At 34.3% G+C, this 23881-nt stretch overlaps 3 protein-coding genes across 3 annotated transcripts; all 3 read left to right on the top strand.

The window, feature by feature from the left end:
* Window positions 1–13508: 13508 nt before the first annotated feature.
* LOC128557291 (piggyBac transposable element-derived protein 2-like) lies at window positions 13509–14354 on the top strand. The gene has a single exon (XM_053544525.1). It carries the CDS (start codon window positions 13509–13511, stop codon window positions 14352–14354), a length of 846 nt encoding a protein of 281 aa, XP_053400500.1.
* Window positions 13962–18114, top strand: LOC128556963 (uncharacterized). The gene is made up of 2 exons (XM_053543152.1): window positions 13962–14099; window positions 14977–18114. The coding sequence occupies exon 2, from the start codon at window positions 14988–14990 to the stop codon at window positions 18111–18113; it is 3126 nt and encodes a 1041-aa protein (XP_053399127.1). The 5' UTR covers window positions 13962–14099; window positions 14977–14987; the 3' UTR covers window position 18114.
* A 115-nt stretch (window positions 18115–18229) lies between these two features.
* On the top strand, window positions 18230–19210 carry LOC128557290 (uncharacterized). Its single transcript, XM_053544524.1, has one exon. The coding sequence runs from the start codon at window positions 18230–18232 to the stop codon at window positions 19208–19210; it is 981 nt and encodes a 326-aa protein (XP_053400499.1).
* The last annotated feature ends 4671 nt before the right edge of the window (window positions 19211–23881 follow it).

Genomic DNA, 23881 nt, shown 5'->3' with positions numbered 1-23881 from the left:
GTGCTTTAATAAACAAGTACTGTCAAGAAGTCACGAAATCGCAACATCTATAAAAACACACCTACAACTGAAACTGAAAGTACTTTTTGCCTGACTGCCTAGCTGTGTTCCGCTTTGTGAACTTGTATTCGCATTTCTGTACAAGACTGATGATAGACACACGGATGTAGGTTTTCTTTTCACACAAGGTCTTAGAAACAAACATACCTTTTTTATATTAAATGATTAAGTAGAACATATTCTCAAATAAAGAGTGTTAGTAAACAGCAACTTCTGTGAATGACTGTGCTATTTACGATAAAATAGGATGAAAGAGACAAGTTAAGTAATTCATAATGACTGTCTGACACAAATAAAAGTTTATATTAATATCAATACACAATTATGCGTAGAAAGTTGTGCTACTAAAGGAACAAAACTCCAACACAATGTTACTTCCCCTTATCAGTACAGTTTGACAATATTCCTTCACGGAGGTTGCAAAGGGAACTAGAATGGTGTCGACAGAAATGTTTCATTCGATAATGTATACCGACGGCTCAATAATGTTATTAAGTAAAATAGACATAACTAAAACAACTGAACACAAAACAAATGCACATGTCTACATAATGTTCATGATGCTTAACAAGTTTTATTTGAAATGAAGAGAAATGTAGGAAACTACAATGTATACATATATAGTTGTCATTAGTTGTCAAAGAAGGGCCGCAACTCCAGACAAAATAATCGACCATAAAAGTCAGGGCAACATGTACATATCCACTTCATGTTGTTGATGTAAACCAAGTTTCAATTTAGTTGGATGGAAACTGTATATTCCGAGGTCCAAAAGGGCAAAAACTGCATAAAAATAATTAGGCATAAAAGTCCCGATGCAATTCTCATGTCCCCTTCATGGTGATGATGTTAACAGAGTTTTATATGAATTTGATGGCAACTGTATGGGTTAAGATCTTCGACACCGTAGACTAACAAGGAGTTTATTATATATTTTGGAAAAAACACGCTTTAAAAGTTTTCATAAGGTAGTAAGCTAGTTTCATTTTAACCAGATTTATAGGGATGGATTCATTTCAACCTAGTTTAAAGGGAGCCTTCTATAAGGAAGAAATTCAAACAAGAAATATCTTTAAAAATGATGGTCGGCGAATTGTAATAAGGAAAGAAGTTTATGAATTTTTCATCTAACATCATCATTCATCTAACATTTTTCAAATTGCAAAACTAAACACCGCACTTTAACAATTTAAATGGTTCTCTTTTAATTTTTCGCAAAGGTTTCGTAGGGTTGCAATTTTGTTTCGTTTATCCTTAGACGAATAATTTCAGCAGTAGTTTGATGAAGATTCATGAAGCGGTTCATGAGAAGAGGTCATTAAACGTGTTTATATTTTAGCTAAATTGGTCCCTATCCCCATTTGTAACAAAATAGCAGGAGACCTTACGATATTGTTACACATCGAGTTTGATAAAAATCCATTACATTTTAGTGGTTAATGCGAAGAAAGGCATATCTACTTTTAGCTATAGTGGTCCCTAATAGCGCCCAAGTTCCTATATAAATAAATTTGGAAGAGGACCTTATAATGATGCTCCAGACCAAGTATGACAAAGATCCACCAAACTGTTCATGAGACGCTGTATAAAGGCATTTCTAGTTTTAGCTCTAGCAGCCCCTAAAAGGGGTCAAATGTCCCAGCTGAACAAAGTTGGCTGCGGGCCTAATAAAGATGCTACAAATCAAGTTTGATTAGAATACATGAGAACAAATCAATTAAAGGATTTTTTTATTTACTATTTTTATTTATTTCTAAAATAGGCCAACTGATCCCGCTTTAACAAATGCATATTCGCTATTCATGAATCTTTGGACAATGACGTCACACCTATAAAAAAGTGAAGGTCAAGCAAAACATACAATTGTAATTATTTCAATATTTCTGTGTTATAAGCAAAGTTTGACCGTAGTCATATCACATAGATAAACTGTATGCAGCGTACCTTTATTTCAGTGTAATGAGATTCAGTCATTATATAGCATATATATAATAAAACAGATTTCAACTGAGTTCAATATTTGCATACTATACTAAAGAAAAATATTCATATATAATAAATCAGTTAAATAATTTATAACAAATATATCAAAGCAAACAAGTACTCACTTTAATATGCAATCTGAATAAGTCACAAAGCAAGAAACCTTTTCGTATACAGACGACAACTGTAACAAGGAAAATCTTTTAAAAAGCACTTCTCTACATAAAAGACTCTTATCACACCCTTATTCATGTGACACGCAGACCGTATTCAGCTCTTTCTTTAATTTGATATATGTTGGTATTTGAACAGGTTTTTATCATATTTATTAAACTTACTTATCATTTTGAGATATATCAATATTCTTGCTAAATATACTGAGCCAAAGTTAGCTTTAAAACTGTGAACAGCGTCGTTTAGGATAAACGCTTTGTCTACATTTCACGCAGCGTAGCACAATCAACAGAGTACAAGAAATTGACACTCTCGTCCAATCAGGCAGAGTGTTGCATAAATCTTCCATTTTGATAAATTATCTATAATGCGTTATCAAGTAGTTTGATTTGCAAACTGAAGTCACGTGGCATAGGTAACGAAAACGAATTTAGACGGCGTTCGCCGAAAAAAAAATTCTAGGTCCACAAAACAAATCCTTACCAGGTACAGGTATGCCAAAATGCACATAAAACAGGAGGTACCATGCATGTTGTACCACAGAAAAGTGGTCTCGGTTTTTTCTCTACGGCTAATTAATAATAAAAAATTTCAAAATAAGCTATTTATAGTAAGATAAAATGAAAGTAATTCAACATCTTTTAATCATATGTGAACAAAAAATGATCTGGCAAATAAAAACAAGAGCACTGCAATGCAGAGCAATGTACACAAACAAAGTCATACATGACCTTGACCTTGAAGCGGACATCCGAAACATAAGCTCTGCACGTCGTCTCGGTTTGATGAACATTTGTGCCGGGTTTCTTTGAAATCCTTCAAGGGGTTCATAATTTACAGAGCGGACACGGAATTGCTAACGGGCGGACGGACGGACACCGGGGGTATAACATAATACGTCCCTTCGGGCGTATATCAAGAAAGTATATCAGTAGGTCACATTCATGGTCACTGAAAGTCAGTTTTCAGACCGGAGTGCTAAACTGTAAATGTCATCCAAATTTCAAGGCTATATCCAAGAAAGTAGGTCAGTAGGTCACATTCATTGTCACTAAAGTCAGTTTTAAGATCGGTGTGCAAAACTGTACATGTCATCCAAATTTCAAGGCTGTATCTTAAAACAAAAACAAGAAAGTAGGTCAGTAGGTCACATTCCACATGACCCAGATTCAAACTTGACCTAAACATCATCAAGGCTAACATTCTGACCACGTTTCATGAAGATAAAGTCATAAATGTGGCCTCTAGAGTGTTAACAAGCTTTCCTTTGATTTGACCTGGTGACCTAGTTTTTGACCCCACATGACTTAGATTTAAACTTGACCTAAAGATCATCAAGATTAACATTCTGACCAAGTTTCATGAAGATACAGTCATAGTTGTGATCTCTAGAGTGTTAACGAGCTTTTCCTTTGATTTGACCTGGTTGCATAGTTTTTGACCCCCAGATGACCCAATATCAAAATCGTCCACGATTTTATTAAGGTTAACATTCTGACCAAGTTTCATTAAGATTGTGCCAGAATTGTGACCTCTAGAGTGTTAACAGTCGAATAGTTGATGACGACAGACGACAGACACAGGGCGATCACAAAAGCTCACCTTGAGCTCTTCGTGCTCGGGTGAGCAAAAGAGTTTCAGACAGGAAGTTTAGTTTTTGATTACTTAATTGTGACCTTGGTTAGCATTTGAATCTAGCATGTGTCACATCGAACTATAACATTTAAATACCGTGTCAAATAATTTGAAAATCCATTCAATCATGGAAAAGTTACAGACAATGACAAAATTTTTTTATTTGAATCTCACTTTCCACACCATCAAAAAGAGCAATAACACATCTACATTGAAACATCATGAAATGTTTTCTATAAAATAGGTAGAAAAGACTTATACTTTTTCAACAAGACTAGATTTTTAAGTTACAATTTTTATGTAGACCTATGCTCAGAGAAATGATGAAAAAATGTGCCAGTTAGATGATTAACCAAAATGCACTTGTCTAAACTTCCATATACATAATGTTATTAGCAACTGTGAGGTTTCAAAGTATTTTGTAAATTAATATAAAGCAGGTGAATATTTCTTTTTCCCTAATTTTTGATATTTCTTCTCTGATTCTCCCAATTTTTGTCTGGAAATATGCTTACGCATTTTGTATTATCCATGTAGCAACGTTACAATTTTTATGCAGAACTATGCTCAGAAAATTGAAGAAAAAAAATGCTGTTGCAGTATTGACTGGATACATATTTTCCAGAAGAGTACACCTTTTTTAACTTCCATAATTATGCATTATGCAATTAGCAATTGTGAGATTTCAATGTATTTTGCAAATTAATCTAAGGCAGGTTCTTCATGCATGATGCATAGTTTTCTTTCTCCCTAATACTTGATATTTCTATTTCTCTGATTCTCTAAATTTGTGTCTGGAAATATGATTGTACATTCTGTATGATCAACCAAATAGTTCAGCTTTTGTTGACCAATGCTTCAAACACTTGTGGCCCTTAAGATGAGCATCTGAAATGAGAAATTTTAGTAATTTTCACACTAGTATAAACCTTACTCATAAAAACCACAAATTTTAGAATACAAAATGTAAAATGTTATATCATAGAATTATAACAATATCAGTCTGACAGATATTATTAAGAAAATGTCATGACTTTATTAAGAAGTGGTAAACAATTTATATGATATGTTAACTGTGTTTTCTGTTTAAAAATCAATTGCTGACACTGTATATTAAAACAATTTTGAGATATAGATCCCTACATAGATTTAAATCTAAAATCAATTATTATAGTTTGTTTAGTAAATGCCAAATGTCGCATTTATTTTCAAAACACTGACACCTACCTGTATAAAAATGGTGTGTAAATATGACAGTCTTCTTCTTTGTAATTATAGCATTCATTGTCCCATTATTTTTAAATCATATCCTATATACCCGAGTACAAAAAAATACTTTTTATAGTACACGGGTATATAGGATATGATTATTTCCTCACATAATTTTATTATTTTATGTAACTATGTGGTACAAGCTTGTGCAGTTTTTTCCAGGGTCGTAGCTGTGGGGACTTAGGGGGTGGGGTGGGGTCCAGGCCACACGACGAGTGCCTGTGGTATGACTGAATTTCTGTTGCAAAGAGGTGCTAACCAAAACTAACAAAAGAAAATATGCATTTTAAAAGTAAAAACGTTGATTTAAAACTTTTACCAGGTTGACAAAACTGTTTAGTAATATCAAATTAAGATATAAGAAATATATAAAACTTAAAAGATACGAAATAAAGAAGACTATTGTAGTCATTTTAAAATATTTACAAGAATGACAGAATGTACAAAATATTTTTAATATTTTAAATTGTACAGACAATGACTATATTGTAGTATGTGGTGGAATATTCCTGGATATACCGGAACATAAGAGAAACACTGCTAACAGAAACTATGCATCAATCATAAAAAAGTTTGATTATCAATTAAGTTACGTACCAGAGGTTATGACAAAGGCATGACCTGTCCTTGTAAAAAGTTCAAACTGTAGAGCATGATACAAATTGCTTCAGAATCAAATGTCATTCATAAAAAAATGAAAAAAAATGAAAATTGATTTTTGAGAACCTATGATCTTTCTTTACATTTTTACATGGATGTTTTTTGGGTATGCTTTACATTTTTACATCAATGTTTATGCTTTACAGTTGGCGTTTGCAATATGACTTCTTCTCGGCGATATATGACCATTTTGTGTCGATTCGCCGTAAAACCCAATTCACTCACTCACTCACTCTTTTGTCAGTTGCTTTCTATATTCTAAATAATATGTTATAAAGCAACATATTATTATTTACCAGATTTTTATAGCGCTCTTTTGATCTATAAAATAAACGTTCAAAAGCGCTGTACAAACTACATATCACAGAATGATATGGACATACAATACAACACAAAAAAATTGTCAACAATAAAAGGTATTTAATAGTTTCAATAGATCTTGAAGAAAAAAGTGTGTTTTCAATGATCGTTTGAAAGCATCCAAGCTTTTAGCGTCTCTAATGGTAGCCGGAAGAGCTATTATTCATAATAGCTATCCAACAAGAGAGCAAATATGCTATAGTAGGTAACATTAAAGTGAAAATATTATAAGTCACATCTTAATCAAGACGTGCAAAATGTGATTCTTGTAACACTGCTGCCTCAAATTGTGTGCGGTTTATATTTTCAGACATTTCATTTGATTTTATTTTCAGATTTTAACTAATCCATACAATTTTACTATTACAGAACACTGTTTAAGCTAGTGCTAGGGGTGTGAGTGCAATATCACATTTCACTACATCTAATGGACAGACACAATCAAATCAATTAAGTCAGTTGTTCTTTTGCTTGGTTGTGTTGTTATGCTTCAAAAGGATTCACACTTCATTATCTCTCATAAACAGACTTGATCCAACTGCGTCTGCTATTTATTTGCTTGGTTGCATTCTTTGCTTCTAAAGGATCTTCGTAAAGTCTATTGTAAAATGTTTTCAGCAACTCTGAAGTGTCGTTCAGTAGACACTCAGTATCTTCTTAGAAGTTTTGAGTAGCATTATGTTATTATTTTCTTAATATTGTTCACATTCTTGACAGCTTTTTGCAATGTCCTATGTTTAAATCTAAAGATTACTTAAAGTACCTGAATTTTTCATTTTGTTTTTTAGTTTTTGTTCATTGCTGCTTTTCAATAGTGAATATTTCATTAATAAGCCCATAAATATCTTAGTTCAATGCATGTTTTTCTGAAACTCAAAACAAAATGCTTTATTTCTCACGTAAATAAGTTCATAGATACACTTCACAACAACACAAAACAAGATAAATATTCCATTAAAAACATTTTCCATGAAAGACAGCCCCAAATTGTAACCCCTTTTATCAGTGTATGGATGTTAGCAGGGATTATATACAGAATATATACAAAAACACATAATCAATGTAAAATGTAATTATTGATAACAATATTGAAACCATCAAAGAAAAGAACAACATAATTAAGAAACTAATATTAGTATAATTAATTGATAGATGCATTAGTTCAAAATGAAAAAGGAACATTGGATGTGTAATGAATGTTTCAGATGATTTGTTGGTTGACAAAAGTAAAGAAAGAATATTTGAATTAATACTTTAAAGTTTTAACAAATCAATGATATCATAATATTGATAACAATGATTAAAATTTCTTCCTACATATTTCTAAATACAGCAAAATACAGTGGTAACGTATTTTAAAGCACCGTTATGAAAAAAAAAGTCTTCATTCCTTGAGAAGTATGGAACAATACTATTTTGTAAGAGTATTTAATTACTTGATAACTAGATATCCCTGTACTATTTTCTGAGAAAATAATGATACAATAAAACTATATTACTGGAATGGTAACGTAACATGTGTAAAATATGTTACCAACAGATCCTCCTTCGAATAAGTATTTACACTTTATTTTCATATGATGTAGCTTCAATAACACAAGTTTATTGATCACAGTTTATTACATCATGTTGTTCAGTTTTAGCTGTCTTGATTCCAGAGATGTCTGTTTTAGCAAATATTAATTTCATGCAAATTAGCTAAAATACCTAATGTAGAAAAAATAATTAAACTTCAGAGTAACAAAATACTATTCTAGAAAACACTGAGAGATATTAGGACCAGATCAAAACTGTCTGATCTATATTTTCTAAATGATTGATGTAATAAAACAAGGTTATTGAAATGGTAGCGTAACATGTGTAAAGTATGTTACATACTGATTCCTCCTTCAAAAAAGGTGTTTAAACTACATTTCCAAGCAATATAGCTCACATAATTGTTATTTTACTGATAATTAAATTTGTAGATTTTAGTGGTATCTTGTTTCCTGAGACGGCGGTTGTAGTGGTTAATTTTATGCAAATTAGCTAAAAATACCTATTTTGAAGTAAAAAAATACCAAAGAAAACATTGAGAGACTTTCAGAACTGGTCAAAACTGTTTGGTACATTTAAATTGATTTAAAACTTACAAAGTATTATTTTCTAATAAAATTTTGTTATTTTGTTACATTCTCATTAATATTCAAGAATATGATAGTTAGTTAAGTAATACAAAAATACTACTATTTAAAGGCCAATGCCTTAGCTCCATTTTGACACCATATTATCATCTGTATGGTTGTCCTTTTCAAAGATAAACGGTTGCCATGGAAACAGTGAAATCATATATAGTTCAAAAGAGTTTTTTCATGGGAACATTTTTTATTTTGAAAGAGTTGGTCCTGCCGAACAATTTGGTACCTATGAAAAAAGTCTAGGGATGGGGTGCATGGTAGACCTTATTGGCCCCCATACTATAGATAAAATGTTGTGATCATGACTTTTAGCTTTCAAGTGTGACCTTAACCTTAAACCTAATGACTTTGGCTGAGTACTCTCCATGTCATCTTGATGAGGCTAACAATTTATGGTTTTATTTACAAGAGGGCCATGATGGCCCTATATCGCTCACCTGACTTAAGTGTTGCTTGAACAAGTTTCTTTGCTAAAGCTTAAAAACAAGAAAGTAGGTCAGTAGGTCATATTGAAAGTCACTTAAAGTCAGTTTTCAGATTGATGTGCAAAACTGTACAGGTCAGTAGGTCAAGATCACAGTCGGGTGACCCTTATCCCTATGGGTCATCCAATAAATATAATTAAACAGTTTAGGAAATATGATCTGATAATTTTTAAAGTCTTTTTCCTATAACTCATATATCAAGTGACCCGTGGGACCGGGCCTCTTTTCACCCCAGGGGCATAATTCGAACAATCGCGTTAGAGATCAACTAGGCAATAATACATACAAAATATCAAAGGCATAGGCCTTGAACTTGCAGATAAGAAGATTTTTTAAAAGTCTTTCCTATATAAGTCTATGTAAAACTTAGGACCCCCATGACAGGGCCTCTTTCATCCCAGGGGCATAATTTGAAAAGTTTTGGTAGTAGACCACTGGGCAATGCAACATATCAAATATTAAAAGCATAGGCCTTGCAGTTTTAGGCAAGAAGATTTTTTAAGTTTTTCCTACGTTAGTCTATGTAAAACTTGGGACCCCCATGGGTTGGGCCTCTTTTGAACTCGGGGGCATAATTTGAACAATCTTGGTAGAGGACCACTAGGCAAAGCAACATACCAAATATCAAAAGCCTATGCCTTTCAATTTCAGACAAGAAGATTTTTTAAGTTTTTTCCTATATATGTCTATGTAAAACTAGGGACCCCCGTGGCAGGGCCTCTTTTCATCCCAGGGTAATAATTTGAACAATCTTGGTAGAAAATCACAAGGCAATGCTACAAGCCTAGGTCTTGTGGTTTCAGCCAAGAGGATTTTTAAAAGTTTTTTTTTTTCGAAAAAGTAGGTCAGTAGGTAATGGTTAAGACTATTCACAATGAGTATTGAAATCTGTATCAAACGTTATACATGTGGTCCAAATCATTTTGCTGTAGCTTCAAAAACAAGAAAGTAGGTCAGTAAGTTAGGGTTAAGAACATTAAAGATGGGTATTGAAATCTTTATCGAAAGTTATTGACATGGTCCATTTCTATGCTGTTAAGATCGGTGTACAAAACTGTATATCATCCAAATTTCAAGGCCGTATCTTCAAAAAAGCAAATAAGTAGGTCAGTAGGTCAAAGTCACAGTCAAGTAACCCCTAATTACTTTGGGTCATCAGGTATTTTTCTATTAAACAGTAAAGGCTATAAGATCAGATAATTTGTGAAGTATTTTTTCCTATATAACTCATATACAAGTGACTCCTGGGGCGGAGTGGAGCCTCTTTTCACCCAAGAGGCATAATTTGAACAATCTTGTTAGAAAACCACTAAACCACAATGCTACATACCATATCAAAGGCTTAAGCCTTGAACTTTCAGACAAGAAGATTGTTTTTCCTATATAAGTCTATGTAAAACTTGGGACCCCGGGGTAGGGTCAATTTTCACCCCAGGGGGCATATTATAAAAATTATGGTACAGGACCACTAGGCAATGCAACATATCAAATATCAAAAGCCTAGGCCATGCAGTTTCAGGCAAAAAGATTTTTAAAGTTTTCTTCCAATATAAGTCTATAGATGTAAAACTTGGGACCTCTGTGTGGGGCCTCTTTTCACCTCAGTGTCATAATTTGAATAATCTTGGTAAAGGACCACTAGGCAAAGCTACATACCAAATATCAAAAGCCTAGGCCTTGCAGTTTGAGACAAAAAGATTTTAAAGTTTTTCCTATATAAGTCTATGTAAAACTTGGTACCTCCGTGGCGGGGCCTCTTGTCATCCTAGGGGCATAATAGTAGAGGACCGTAAGGCAATGCTCAATACCAAATATCAAAGGCCTAGGTCTTGTGGTTTCAGACAAGAAGATTTTTAAAGTTGTTTTTCCTATAAAAGTCTATATAAATCATGTGACCCCCGGGCGGGGCCATATTTGTTCCTATCTCAAAGGTCAAGGTCACAGTTGGCGGTCAAAGGTAAATTGATGTTTGTCTAGAGCAGTTTTTCTTCATGCATGGATTTTGATGTAACTTGGCATGAATGTTCACCATAATGAGACGGAGTGTCGTGCGCAAGAACCAGGCCCCTAGGTTTAAGGTCAAGGTCACAATTAGAGGCCAAAGGTGCTGGCGGGCTCGCCATTTTGCCCGTGGCCATGCAGAATGTATTTCTAGTCATTTAAAGGCAAATTGTGTTATACTATTTCATTTTAGTAGGAGCAAGCTTATTATTGAAAATACTTACTGGTTCTCCGCGTTACATCGTATAGCGGAGAACCTTTGTCTAACTGTAATGGATTACATAAACCGGTCTTTACGGTTTGATACGCATTCAAGCATACATGTGCATTCATGTATGGGTATTTATACGAGAGGCGTTGTATAGAAATCAGTTCTAGCGAGTTTCTCTTACGAGAACATCTGCATTCAACTGTTCTACGTTTACACATGGAAGAAAATATGGAGGGAAACCGTCCGAGAGATAGAGAGGAAAATTTAGAGTGGGATAGAATAGTAGAAGATAAAGTCAGGACGTCACTGGAAGGCCACAAAGAGGTGATGCTGAAGGAAATTGGAAGCCTATTTGAAAAGATAAGTGGTCATTCTACAAATAAAATTTCAAATATGATGATAAACAGTGAAAAATTTAAACGCAAAAGCAATGAGGAGCAATATAAGCACAATTCTAAGGTCATACTGAAATTAGACGAGGCTAATCATGATTTACAAGAGAAGAAATTGGAGGAATGTAGAGCGAATATAGCAGAAGGTAATTTATAATTATCCGTTAAATTTAGCAAAATTGTGAAATTTTTATAGAAATGATTAGTACACGTTACATCGATATCCGCCCCTGGAAGGCAGGTATGTAAAATTTAGTATTTCGCACGCACGAGTGCGCTTTAGAGAAAAATGAAAAATTTTATCGATAAAGTTGCCAAGTATTGTCTGTATAACTCGAGGTATATATTAGATATTAATTGTAACGAATAAACTGAACGAAAAATGAATTATTAAATAAATTTATTATTGAAACGAAAGAATAATTTAAAGAATAGAAAAGCAAATGTAAAATAAAGAAGTACGTGTAATCTATGACTCCGACAGTTGTGGCTGAAAAATTTTAAATATAATAAATCTGTTAAAGAGCAAAAAGTAGAATAATTTCAAATTTAACCCTCTAGAACCCAACATACAATTTGAAATAATGACAATTTGATAAAAAAATTACAAATTACAATCCATATTGTGTTTTTCTAAAGAACTATCCTTTTTAAAAATGTTAGAACTATCCTTTACGCTTAGTTGTGGAATTGCGCGGTTACGTCCCTTTGTTATAAATCCGCCATTTGTAGTACTAAAAGGTCTAGAAAGGTCAACTGATTTTCAAGTGTAAATACAGGGTTTAAACAGGTAAATTTTATGTTATTGTCATTTTTGTAAAATTTAAGACTATATCTGTACATTAGTTAATAATTTTCAATATAGGAATTTACAAGAATGGCTGAAATTGCATCAGAATTCCACCGTAGCAGATCTGCTACACTGGGCTCTAATGTTTGCTGTCACTTTTGTACTCAGATTTTGTTTTCATCGGAAGTTTGAATTATCTTAACACAAGTTAAGTTAAACCTTGAAACTTATTCTATGAATTACACTTTGTTATGTTTAACTCTAATTCTGACTTCTTTGCACCATAATTTCCTGATTTTTTTGCATAATTTTTATTTTTTTATTTTATACATTTCAGGGATGTCAGATAATGGCTCAAAGGCCGAAAAGAGACAAACAGATCCGTGATTTCGCGGAATACTTTGATGGCAACAGCAGTGATATAGAAGATCTATCTGACAGTGATGATGATATGACAAAAGTTCTGAAAAATGTAACTAGTGATAGTGATACTGATAGTGACAATGAACCATTAGTAAACTTGAAACGTAAACGACCAAGCGGAAGTCAGACAGCTAATTCTGGTGATGATAAGGCTAGTTCAGAAGATGAAGATGATGATATTCCTTTGGCCCAGTTAGTTGGTAACATCACTGACACACCTGTTTCTGTGTGGACATCATGTGAATATCGGGCTCCTAACAGTTCTTTTACTGGTGATACAGAGGCCATCCCAGAAAACTTACTCACGCCTTATGCCTATCTAAAAAATTTCATAACTGATGAAATGTTTGATGTTGTTTCTACTGAAACAAATATGTACAGCATGCAGAAAGATGGAATAAGTTTGAATACCACTGCAAAAGAGATTCAAATTTTAATTGGCATTTACCTTCGAATGGGAATTACCAAGGTACACAAGCTGAGAGCTTATTGGGAAAGTTCAACTCGTTACGGCCCTGTTGCCGACGTCATGTCTCGGAACAGATTCTTGAATCTTATTCGGTTGTTGCATTTCTCAAACAATCTTGATCATGCTGACACTGGCACTCCAGACAAAATATGGAAATTGCGACCATGGCTAAATTCACTGCGAGAAAGATTCCTAAGCATGGCTCCTGAGGAATGTAATTCAATAGATGAAATTATGGTGCCGTTTAAAGGAAAGTCATCCATTAAACAATACATCAGAGGAAAACCAAACCCTTGGGGCTTTAAAGTGTGGGGTAGAGCTGGAACATCTGGAGTACTTATGATTTCGATGTATACCAAGGGAAAACAGAAGCTAATGATAATGAAAAATCACTCGGAGTTGGTGGAGATGTTGTGATGAAGCTTGTTTCAACTCTGCCAGAAAAGAAAAATTACAAAATATTTACTGATAATTACTTTACGTCAGTATCCCTTGTTAAAGCACTGAAAGAGAAACAGATTCTGTTTGTAGGAACGATAAGGCAAAATAGACTTAAATGTGATCTTAAATCAGAGAAGGAATTGAAGCAAAATGGTAGAGGTTCAGTAGACAGCAAAGTCGAAACAAGCAGTAATATTATTGCTGTTAGGTGGTATGACAATAAATCGGTCAATCTAGTGTCTTCGTACGTGGGTGTAGAACCGGTTGAAGAAGTGCGTAGGTGGGATAAAAAACATAAAACATATGTTCAAGTCAATCGGCCTGCTATTGTTGGTGTGTACAACAGAAATATGGGTGGTGTAGACTTGTTAGACTCTCTCTGTTCACTGTATAAACCGCCTGTCAAATCAAGAAGATGGTACATGTACATTTTCTGGCACACAATAATGATGGCTGTAGTGAATGCATGGCTTTGCCATAAGAAACATGCAACTTTGCTTGGAACCAACTCTATGAAGCTTCCTGACTTTATCAATCATGTGGCTGGCTCACTTATCGAGACTACGGTAAGAGTAGGCAGACCTCCACTTACTGCCGTTCTGAATTTTTCTCCACCGCAAAAGCTCAAAAATTCAAGTAGCAAACTTCCATCGTCTGCTAAATGTCTGGATGGAACAGGTCACTTACCACTTTATGAAGATAAGAGGCAAAGATGTAAACATTCAGGGTGTGATGGGTTTTCGTTCGTTAAATGTGTGAAGTGTGGAGTGCACTTGTGTTTCAACAGAAACAAGAATTGCTACATGCTGTATCATGTTTAAATCATTTACAGTAGAGCATGAAACTTGCAAACTTGTGCTTTAGTTTTAATATGTTGTTTGTGATCTTGTGAAGCATCAATAGAATGAACTGTTATTTAAGCATAGATTATAGCAAATGATCTCATCTCAATTCTAGTCGCATGAATAGAATGAACTGTTATACAAGTATGGATTTTAGAAACTGATCTCATCTCTAGTCGTAGTTTACTTTAATTTATTGTTAGACAGTTTTATTGTTGATTTACAAAGTCAATATTAAAGTTTTGTTCATCAATAATGAAGTTTGATTGAGTTTCATACAGCTACTTTGTTAAAAAAACCTGCCAAAACCTAGTTTCTATTTATGTAGCAGATCTGCTACAATTCCGTAAAAGCCCCGCGTATCAGATCTGCTACATAAATTATTTTTGTTACTATAGTAACGAGATAAAAAATACACATGGTTTTACTTTACCAAGGTCAATTTACTTAAAATAGCAAGTGATCAGAATTTTTCACATTTCACAACTGTGGTTGGGTTCTAGAGGGATAAAGTACCATGATTATTGATTATATTGTAGAATAGACTAGTTTATTATGCGGAGCATACATATACATTAGAAAATTACGCTGTTTTTTTCAGCTAAAGAGTTAATGACTCACAGACAAAAACTGATTAAACTGGCGGACTCAGCCGAGTTGGGATGGAGAGTAGTTCAAGAGTATGAGGCAAATCCATTGGCAAGCGACTCGGACGATGAGAAACGAATCTTTAAAGCGGAAGCAAGGGCTTCCAAGAAGTATAAAGCGGAAAAATCGAAGAAAGCGAAATCTGGGCGAAACTGGCCATACCGTAGACAGCAGCAGGTTATGACAGAGGCGTGTCCGGTAAATACACAACAGTCAGCACGACAGGGGCGTAGACCAGGGTTGTGTTTTGCATGTGGCAAACCAGGGCATTGGAGAGGGGCACCTGAATGCCCGGAAAGAAATACAAATAATAAGATAAGTAATGTTTTATGTACATGTATAAAGAAAGAAAAAAGTTGTAATTGTTCTGTAGAAAAATCTTTCTCAAAAAGTGAAGGTAATGTATTACATTTACCAGAAAATGCAGAAAATGCTGATGAGCACACCGAAATTAAGCAGTCAGAAACCGAAGAAGCACAACAAAGAGTTGTGTCACCAGTAGGTAGGTTACGACATTGTTCGAGTAAATGGAGAGAGGCATCGGATAGTGCCTACATTATGGATGTAGTTGAAAAAGGTTACAAATTACCCTTGAAAGAAACACCACCTAGTATAGTGCTAAAAAACAACAAATCAGCACGTGACAATACGCGTTTTGTTGAAGAAGAATTAAGTTGTCTTTTAGATAAGAAAGTTGTTTCTAAATCTAGTGTTGTACCACACGTAGTGAACCCTTTAACAGTTGCATATAGTAAAACGGGAAAACCTAGACTAGTACTTGACTGTAGACACATAAACAGGTATTTACATAAATTTAGAGTAAAATTTGAAGATATCAAGGTCGCAGAAAAAATGTTTGATGAAAATTCATTTCTGTTTACATTTGATTTGAAAGGAGCATATCATCACATTGATATCTTTCCAGAACACCGCACTTACTTAGGCTTTTCATGGTTAACTGAAGGTGATACACATTTTTATGTTTTTAATTCTTTGCCTTTTGGAATAAATACCGCAGGACATATTTTCACCAAAATGTTAAGGGTTGTAGTGTCATTCTTGAGAAGTAAAAGTCATCGAATAATCATGTTCTTAGATGACGGGATAGGGGGACATGTTGAATATGTTCTAGCAGAAAGATCGAGTGTTTACGTAAGAAAAACGCTCTGCGAATTCGGTTTTCTATTAGCAGACGAAAAATGTAATTGGCAGCCGACATCTAGAGTCGTTTGGTTAGGACACGTGATTGACATGTCAAAAAACCTATTGTTCATAACAGATTCAAGAATCGATAATCTTGAAGTATCGATAGATTCTGTTTTGTATCAGATAAGAATGGACAAATGTAATATTATAAACGTAAAAGCTTTGGCATCTGTTGTGGGAAAAATTATATCTCTTCAAAATGTAATAGGCAATAAAATTAGAATGAGAACAAGAGAAATGTATAGATGCATACTATCTAGAGCAAGTTGGAACGCTCCAGTACTGGTAAGTGAACAGGCAATCGCAGAATTAAAATTCTGGCGAGAAAATGTGAGAAAAATTAACCACAAAGGGAAATATTTCAAAAACATGTCAGTTTGCGCAGTAAGTATCTATGCTGATGCCAGTGCGGAAGGCTATGGCGGTTTTATCAAGAAAAAAGATGATTGCTTAGGTTCTCAGGAATACGACAGTAAGAAAGTAAGTGTAACATGTATGTGTAAGCAGTTCCCAGAGAGAACTGAGAAAACAGAACACGGTTTTGACAAAACGTTAATACCAGTAACGATAACGGAAAGAGTTCGGCTCCCGGAAGTGAGCATAAATTCCGATTGTGTATCGGAAGTATGTAGAAATCAAGGTAGGGTCCCGGAAGTGACCATTTATTCTGACTGTATATCAGAAGTAGGTAGAAAAAGTAGTAGCAAGCTCCCGGAAGCGAGTTTTGATTCTGAATGTCTCCCGGAAGAGGGACATGAATGGTGCACAGAAGGTGGAAATATTGATAAATTGCTCCCGGAAGAGAGCAAGTATTTAAAAGGTTCTCCGGAAGCGAACAAAAATATTGTTACAGTAAGCAAATCAGTGCATAAATGTTTTAAAAATAGTAATCATAATGCACCCAGCAATGAAACAAGCGCGTACTGCGCCAACAGATTTCAAAAGATCGAAGGTAATTCGACATTGAAAGTAAAACCCCCGGATACGGGTTTTGAATCTCGGGTTAACACTCGGGAGAGAAGTGAAAACGATTCTGAAAAGAATTCGTTTAGAACAAATGGTATTATCAGCAAAGGTGGGAAGGGTACGCTACCAAAAGTTTCTAAAATTAAGATAGCATTTCCGGAAACAGAATCTCAGGTAATTGGTAAGTGGGACACTTTAGAAAAGGTTCAAAGTTCCACTTGGAGAGAAACTGAAGCTGTTAGTAGAATAATTAAGAGCAATGCACATGTGTTAAAGAATAAACTAGTGCACATATTTACAGATAATAAAAATGTAAAATCAATCTTATTAAATGGGAGTAAAACTCCAAGTATCCAAAGAACAGCTTTAGACTTAGCCAACTTTTGCGAAAACGAAAATATTTCATTTCGTCCGGAATGGATTCCTAGAGTAGACAATGAGCTTGCAGATTATTTGAGTAGATGTACAGATTGTGATGATTGGGAAATACATGACAGTGTATTTTCACGTATTGATTGTTTATGGGGACCGCATACGATTGATCGTTTTGCGTCACACTTGAATAATAAGTGTTCTAGGTTCAACTCCCGTTGGTGGGTACCAGGAACTAAAGGCATTGACTCTTTGAATGAAGTCTGGAAAAATGAAAATAATTGGCTTGTTCCACCACCAAGACTTATAGTAGATTGTATAAATAAGATTAATAGCGAGCATGTAGAATGTAGTTTGATCATACCAAAATGGAAAAGTGCCCCTTTTTGGCCACTTCTGTTAAACGAAGATGGAAATTTCAAATATTTTATAAAACAGACACTTAATCTGTCAAGGTCAAATGTTGTTGTCGGAAACGGTTATAATGGTACATTTGATAACGAACCACTAAAGTTCGATATGATAGCATTAAAAATTATATCTTGACTAAAACTATATATATATATACATATGTATATGTGTGTTTGGTTAGCTGAAACAAAATGATTATATGTACGTAAATGTTTTCAGGTGTTGGCCTAAAATCTACGCTGAAACGTAAAATGCAGGATGCGGGAGTTTGCAACAATGAAATGGACAATATTGCTAGTAATATGGCAAGTTATTTATTGCAATCACGTGCAGGAAGTACAACAACAAAATATAAAAACTGTTTTACTTTATTTGAAGAATATTGTAAAGTGAATTCACTTACGGCACAACCCGCGAAACCAATTATTGTTGCTATGTATATAGTGAACTTATTAGATCAAGGAAAGTCGTATCACGTTATTTCTTCGGCATTTTATGCAATCAAATGGGTACACAAGCTAAATGAACTGTTAGATCCTACTGAAAGTAGTATTGTTCAAAATTTGTTAGAAACAGCGAAGAGGATTCGTTCTACGCCAACTTCAAAGAAAGATGTGGTTGATACTGAAATGTTAAAAACTTTATGTTCTTTGTATGAAAATTCTGTAGACGTTGTAGAATTGAGAGATCTTTCAATGATTTTACTAGGGTATGCAGGATTTCTCAGGTTTAATGAACTGAGCAATTTATTATGTAAAGATATAGAATTTAAGATTGATCATCTTAATGTCAAAATACAAAAAAGCAAAACCGATATATATAGATCTGGCAAAGAAGTATTAATTGCTAAAGGCTCTTCTGTAGCTTGTCCGTATTTAATGTTGCAAAGGTATATGACCGCAGTTCACTTGTCAGAAACTTCAGATAATTATCTTTTTAAACCTGCTTTTAGATCAAAAGGAAAATCTTCACTCATCAAACAAAATAAAAAATTAAGTTATACAAGAGCAAAAGAATGTATTGTGAAAAAGCTTAAGGTAGTTGCTCCTAATCTTAAGTTGGGAACTCATTCCTTAAGGGCAAGTGGTGCTTCCATGGCTGCAAATGCATCGGGCGTTTCCGACAGGTGTCTTAAACGCCATGGTCGATGGAAATCAGATCAAGCAAAAGATGGTTACATTGAAGACTCGTTAGGAAAGAGATTGTTTATAACCAAAATGTTAAAAATGTAATAAAAATTGAATTTGAATGCAGCATACATTCTAAACTTTGTATGTCTATAAAATCATCTCGCTGATTGCACAACAGTGTTGTTGGTTTATCTAGTAGTTAAAGTAAGACTTACTGGTTCTCCGCGTTACATCGTATAGCGGAGAACCTTTGTCTAACTGTAACTGATTACATAAACCGGTCTTTACGGTTTGATACGCATTCAATGTACATACATGTGCATTCATGTATGGGTATTTATACGAGAGGCGTTGTATAGAAATCAGTTCTAGCGAGTTTCTCTTACGAGAACATCTGCATTCAAATTCAATTTATGATATTTATCATGTTTTTTGAAAGTATAATCATACACACTGAGAGTATTGAAATATATCTGTTTTTTAAGAAAATGTCGGGCAATGTTTAAAAGCACAGAAATAGATTCAGAGTGTATTAGAATATATCATTTTTTGTTAAAATGTAAGACAATACTTAAAGTATCAGGTAAACGAAGTAGCATATTGAAATATGTCATAATGTAAGATATATGAGATATACATAGCATAATGTGATAATATTATGTTAACAAAAGTTCGGAACGAAAATTTGTTTTATGAAAATTTTTTGATAAATATATATGTTTTATGATAACAAATATGTATGTAAGCATGTCTAAGCACGGTCCGTTGTTTGATATTCCGAGGAATAGTCTGAGGAGATTCACTTAAAATGTGATCTCCGTGCATGCCACGGATTCTATGGTTCCTCTTAAATTAAAAAAGAAATAAAAAGGGGTTTTACGCAGGCGGCCAGTATTCCTTTGACGAATATACGATCGAACCTGTTACAAAGTTTGTTAGACTTTTACAGTTGTTTTCTAAAAACATTTATTGGATTTTATATGACAGTTTTGATCGTGATATGCTTCATACATGTTTCATTGAGATGAATATATCTATGCTAAATGAATGCAGATCTCGTAATAAAATCATCTCGCTGATTGCACAACAGTGTTGTTGGTTTATCTAGTAGTTAAAGTAAGACGTAATTTTATATTTTGATTCTAGATTCTGGATTTGAGTCCACTTGCCGTAAGATGGTTTTATCTAGTTCTTAGAAGAAAAATGTCTTCTGGCGAACACTTGAAATATAACACTTCTGGTCATTAAACTTGAAAATTTGCCCACTTTTCAAGTTCTTGTAGGCCTTACTGCAGTGAAAAATGATCATCATCAGCAAGCAAACGTACTGTGGATTTTACGGAATCTGCAAGATGGTTTATGGCACAAAACATAAGAGGGCTTATGACTGTTCCTTGAGGTACTCCGGATTCAACTTCTACACTGACCGAATTATCTCCCTTTCCATTGAGAAGTCATTTTTCTTCTATGAACTAGATAAAACCATCTTATATCAAGTGGACTCGAATCCAGAATCTAAAATCGAAATCTAGAACTTTACGTATTTTCAATTATAAACTTGTGTTCATTGGGTAATCATATGAAGTTTTGATTTTAACATACCTTTTAATAATAAAATTAACAAAAAGTTATAAATGTGCTCAACTTTTGCACCTAAAAGTAAATACATGATGACTCCACTGGTGTAGTTTTTAAAAGATTATACAGATTTGAATGCCCTACACAGAAATTGAGCAGATAGTTGCAAATTCTCTGTATGTGCTGATAATACACATAATTTAAAATACGTGCAAAATAGTAAGAATGATCCCATTGAATATTTGAATTTCTTCTTGGTCCTCCTGCATATGCTATTCTGTCAGACTTTGAATGATCAGGTTTTAAAGCCTTAATTTGTGAATCTGTAAAGAAATAAAACAAATAACCAATTATTTCTGAATTCAAAATCATTATCAAAGACAGTATACTATGTAACAGTTTTATAAATTACTAAGGCCAAAAACTGTTTTTTTTTTGTGTTTTTTTGGGTAACATTCATTCCTATGCCACCTTGAAAGACAATCAGCTTTCCTTGTAATTCTAGCACACGTCCTTAAAGTTTAAATAAGTAGCAATATTGACATCAACTTTAGGGAATATTAAATTATAATTTAATGAAACTGTTTCTCCTAGATATATATTTTTATTTATGAAACTATTCACTGCAAAAAAGTTTATCTTCACAAACGTGTGATCTAGTCAAGGCAATTACAAAATAGACAAATACCCTAGAAAACGTAGAAAGACCGGGACTCGGCAAAACATATTTTGACTGATTAGAATATGTGTAACAAATACCAATAACCAATGAAGTATGCCTTCACTAAGACAGAGTAAAGACTGAAAATGTACTGAATTAAAAAAGTAAGCCCATTAACATTAAGGCAAATATAAAGAAACCAACAACAAATTAGTAAGATTGAATATGATTATTATTTCAAGTTATTCTTTTAAATGAATAATTACAATGAATACATCTAGATACATAATAATAAAATCTTCATACGTTTAATTATAATCTTTGGCAAAAGGGTGCAATCTTGTCAAGTCCATCACAGAAAGCTGGCGAGCCCGGCTGAAGCGACCACGCCAGAAAGCGATGAAGCTTGCACTCATCGAGACAGCTCCCAGAACGAGAACCGATAATGCCTTTGAGAGACGGTCTGTCGGGTCGAAGGAGCCGAGTTCGAAATGAAGAACCAGCCAAAAAGTTGGACCAATGGAAGCTGACAGACTGGCATTGTGTTAACCGTTGGTATGTGTTGATTGGTTCTATTTAGCGATTCTTATAGGTGGCGCATATATAACGAAAGTTATATAGTGGCGCATATATAACGGAAGTTACATAGTGGCACTAAGGTTAAGGTCTAGTGTTTGTCTAGACTTTAAGATCTAGTGTTTGTCTAGACATGGCAAAGGAACAACTGAAGTCTAGTGTTTGTCTAGCCTTCAGGGTCTAGTGTTTGTCTAGACCCGACTATGGGTGACGTCTAGTGTTTGTCTAGACTAGGGCCTAGTGTTTGTCTAGACCTGGCAGTAGCCTGGCAACAAAGGAAATCTAGTGTTTGTCTAGACTTTTATGTTATAACGCTTGTTATAGCATGGCCGCTTGGGGCGTTGCATAACAGCAGTCACATAACATTCAAATGACAGACTGAACAAGATTACTCCAAAAATGCAGAACCCTTGGTACCTGGAGGTGGGGTGGATGACGGTTACAGCAAAATTAACGTCCGTCCGGTTCGAGATCCAGCGCACAAAGAAAGATGCTGGGGTGCGTATTTTAGAACGAGGCAATAAGCAGCCCTTGAAACAAAGAAATATTCCCTGCTTATCGGAACGAGGCTCAATGTAATGCTGATAAGCCCAAATAAGGAGCCGGTTTGGTTATGTTGCTCAAAGAGGCTCTCGAGGGGGAAATTACTCACTCCACTAAAGGTCGAAGTAGAAGGGACCCGCAACGGATATCATCGGCCTCTTTAAAACTCGGCTGAATATATCTATCTACAACCTCCGTTTTAAGCTCGTTAATTAATATTTCAAATTATTGAAATAAACCAATGTTCCCCTTCTACAACAACGTTCATAACTCTTTTTTTTTTTCAGAAAGGATGATAGCCAGTAAAATAAATTTCCATTTTTGTAGTAATTCTTTTGTTTGTTTTGGGTTTAACGCCGTTTTTCAACAGTATTTCAGTCATGTAACGGCCGGCAGTTAACCTTATCAGTGTTCCTGGATTCTGTACCAGTACAAACCTGTTTTGACCTCTCATTAACTCTGTTTGTTTGTTTTGGGTTTAACGCCGTTTTTCAACAGTAGTTCAGTCATGTAACGGCCGGCAGTTAACCAAACCAGTGTTCCTTGATTCTGTACCAGTACAAACCTGTTCTCCGCAAGTAACTGCCAACTTCCCCACATGAATTTTCAGAGGTGGAGGACGAATGATTTCAGACACAATGTCTTCTATCAAATCGTCACGGAGAACATACGCCCCGCCCGGGGATCGAACTCTCAGCCCCGCGATCCGTAGACCAACGCTATCCCTACTGAGCTAAGCAGGCGGGCCATGTAGTAATTTATTATGTAATTCAGCCAATCTCATTAAAATGACACAATCCATAAAAACAAAAGTTTTAATTCAATGTCATGTACAACATTTTTTGTTAGTAACGGGCTCTCTTGGTGAGGAATGGACAATGTGTCATTAGTTAAAATTCGTATTGCAGTTCAGTGGCCATGAAAAGAACACGAGTGCAAATGTTATTTTCCACTGCCGCATTTTCCATATTTTAGCTAGTACAACTTGAAAATTGCTTATGAAGCTCGAAAATTATGGTAAAAACACATTTTGTTTTACGCTGTGAGGTAGAATGGTACAAAAATACAGTAAAAACAGATTATGACATTATCATTTTTTATTGAACTACAGATTTCCAAAAATCGTCTGTTAAAATGCAAATTAAACTTGAAATGCATAATGCAAAGACTTTAAACATAAATATTTATGTTAAGGTGAATATAATTTTGTTTTATAACCTTAAACTTCATTATCATAACTATTAAACATTACTATCAAACATATTTATTTATCATAGACATTATTTTCATTATAGAGGAATACTACTCGGTCTGCCTCGAACACTCAAGTGTAACGTAAATATCAAGCAAAATGTTTAATTTAAATACAGTAAAAACTATTGCCTAAAGTACAATACATCTGCTATAAAGTTTAA

This window comes from Mercenaria mercenaria, chromosome 5, assembly GCF_021730395.1.
Source record: "Mercenaria mercenaria strain notata chromosome 5, MADL_Memer_1, whole genome shotgun sequence".
In the NCBI taxonomy this organism is placed as follows: Eukaryota; Metazoa; Mollusca; class Bivalvia; order Venerida; family Veneridae; genus Mercenaria; species Mercenaria mercenaria.
The sequence above is the reverse complement of the archived record's forward strand: the minus strand, read 5'-3'. Positions and strand labels throughout refer to the sequence as shown.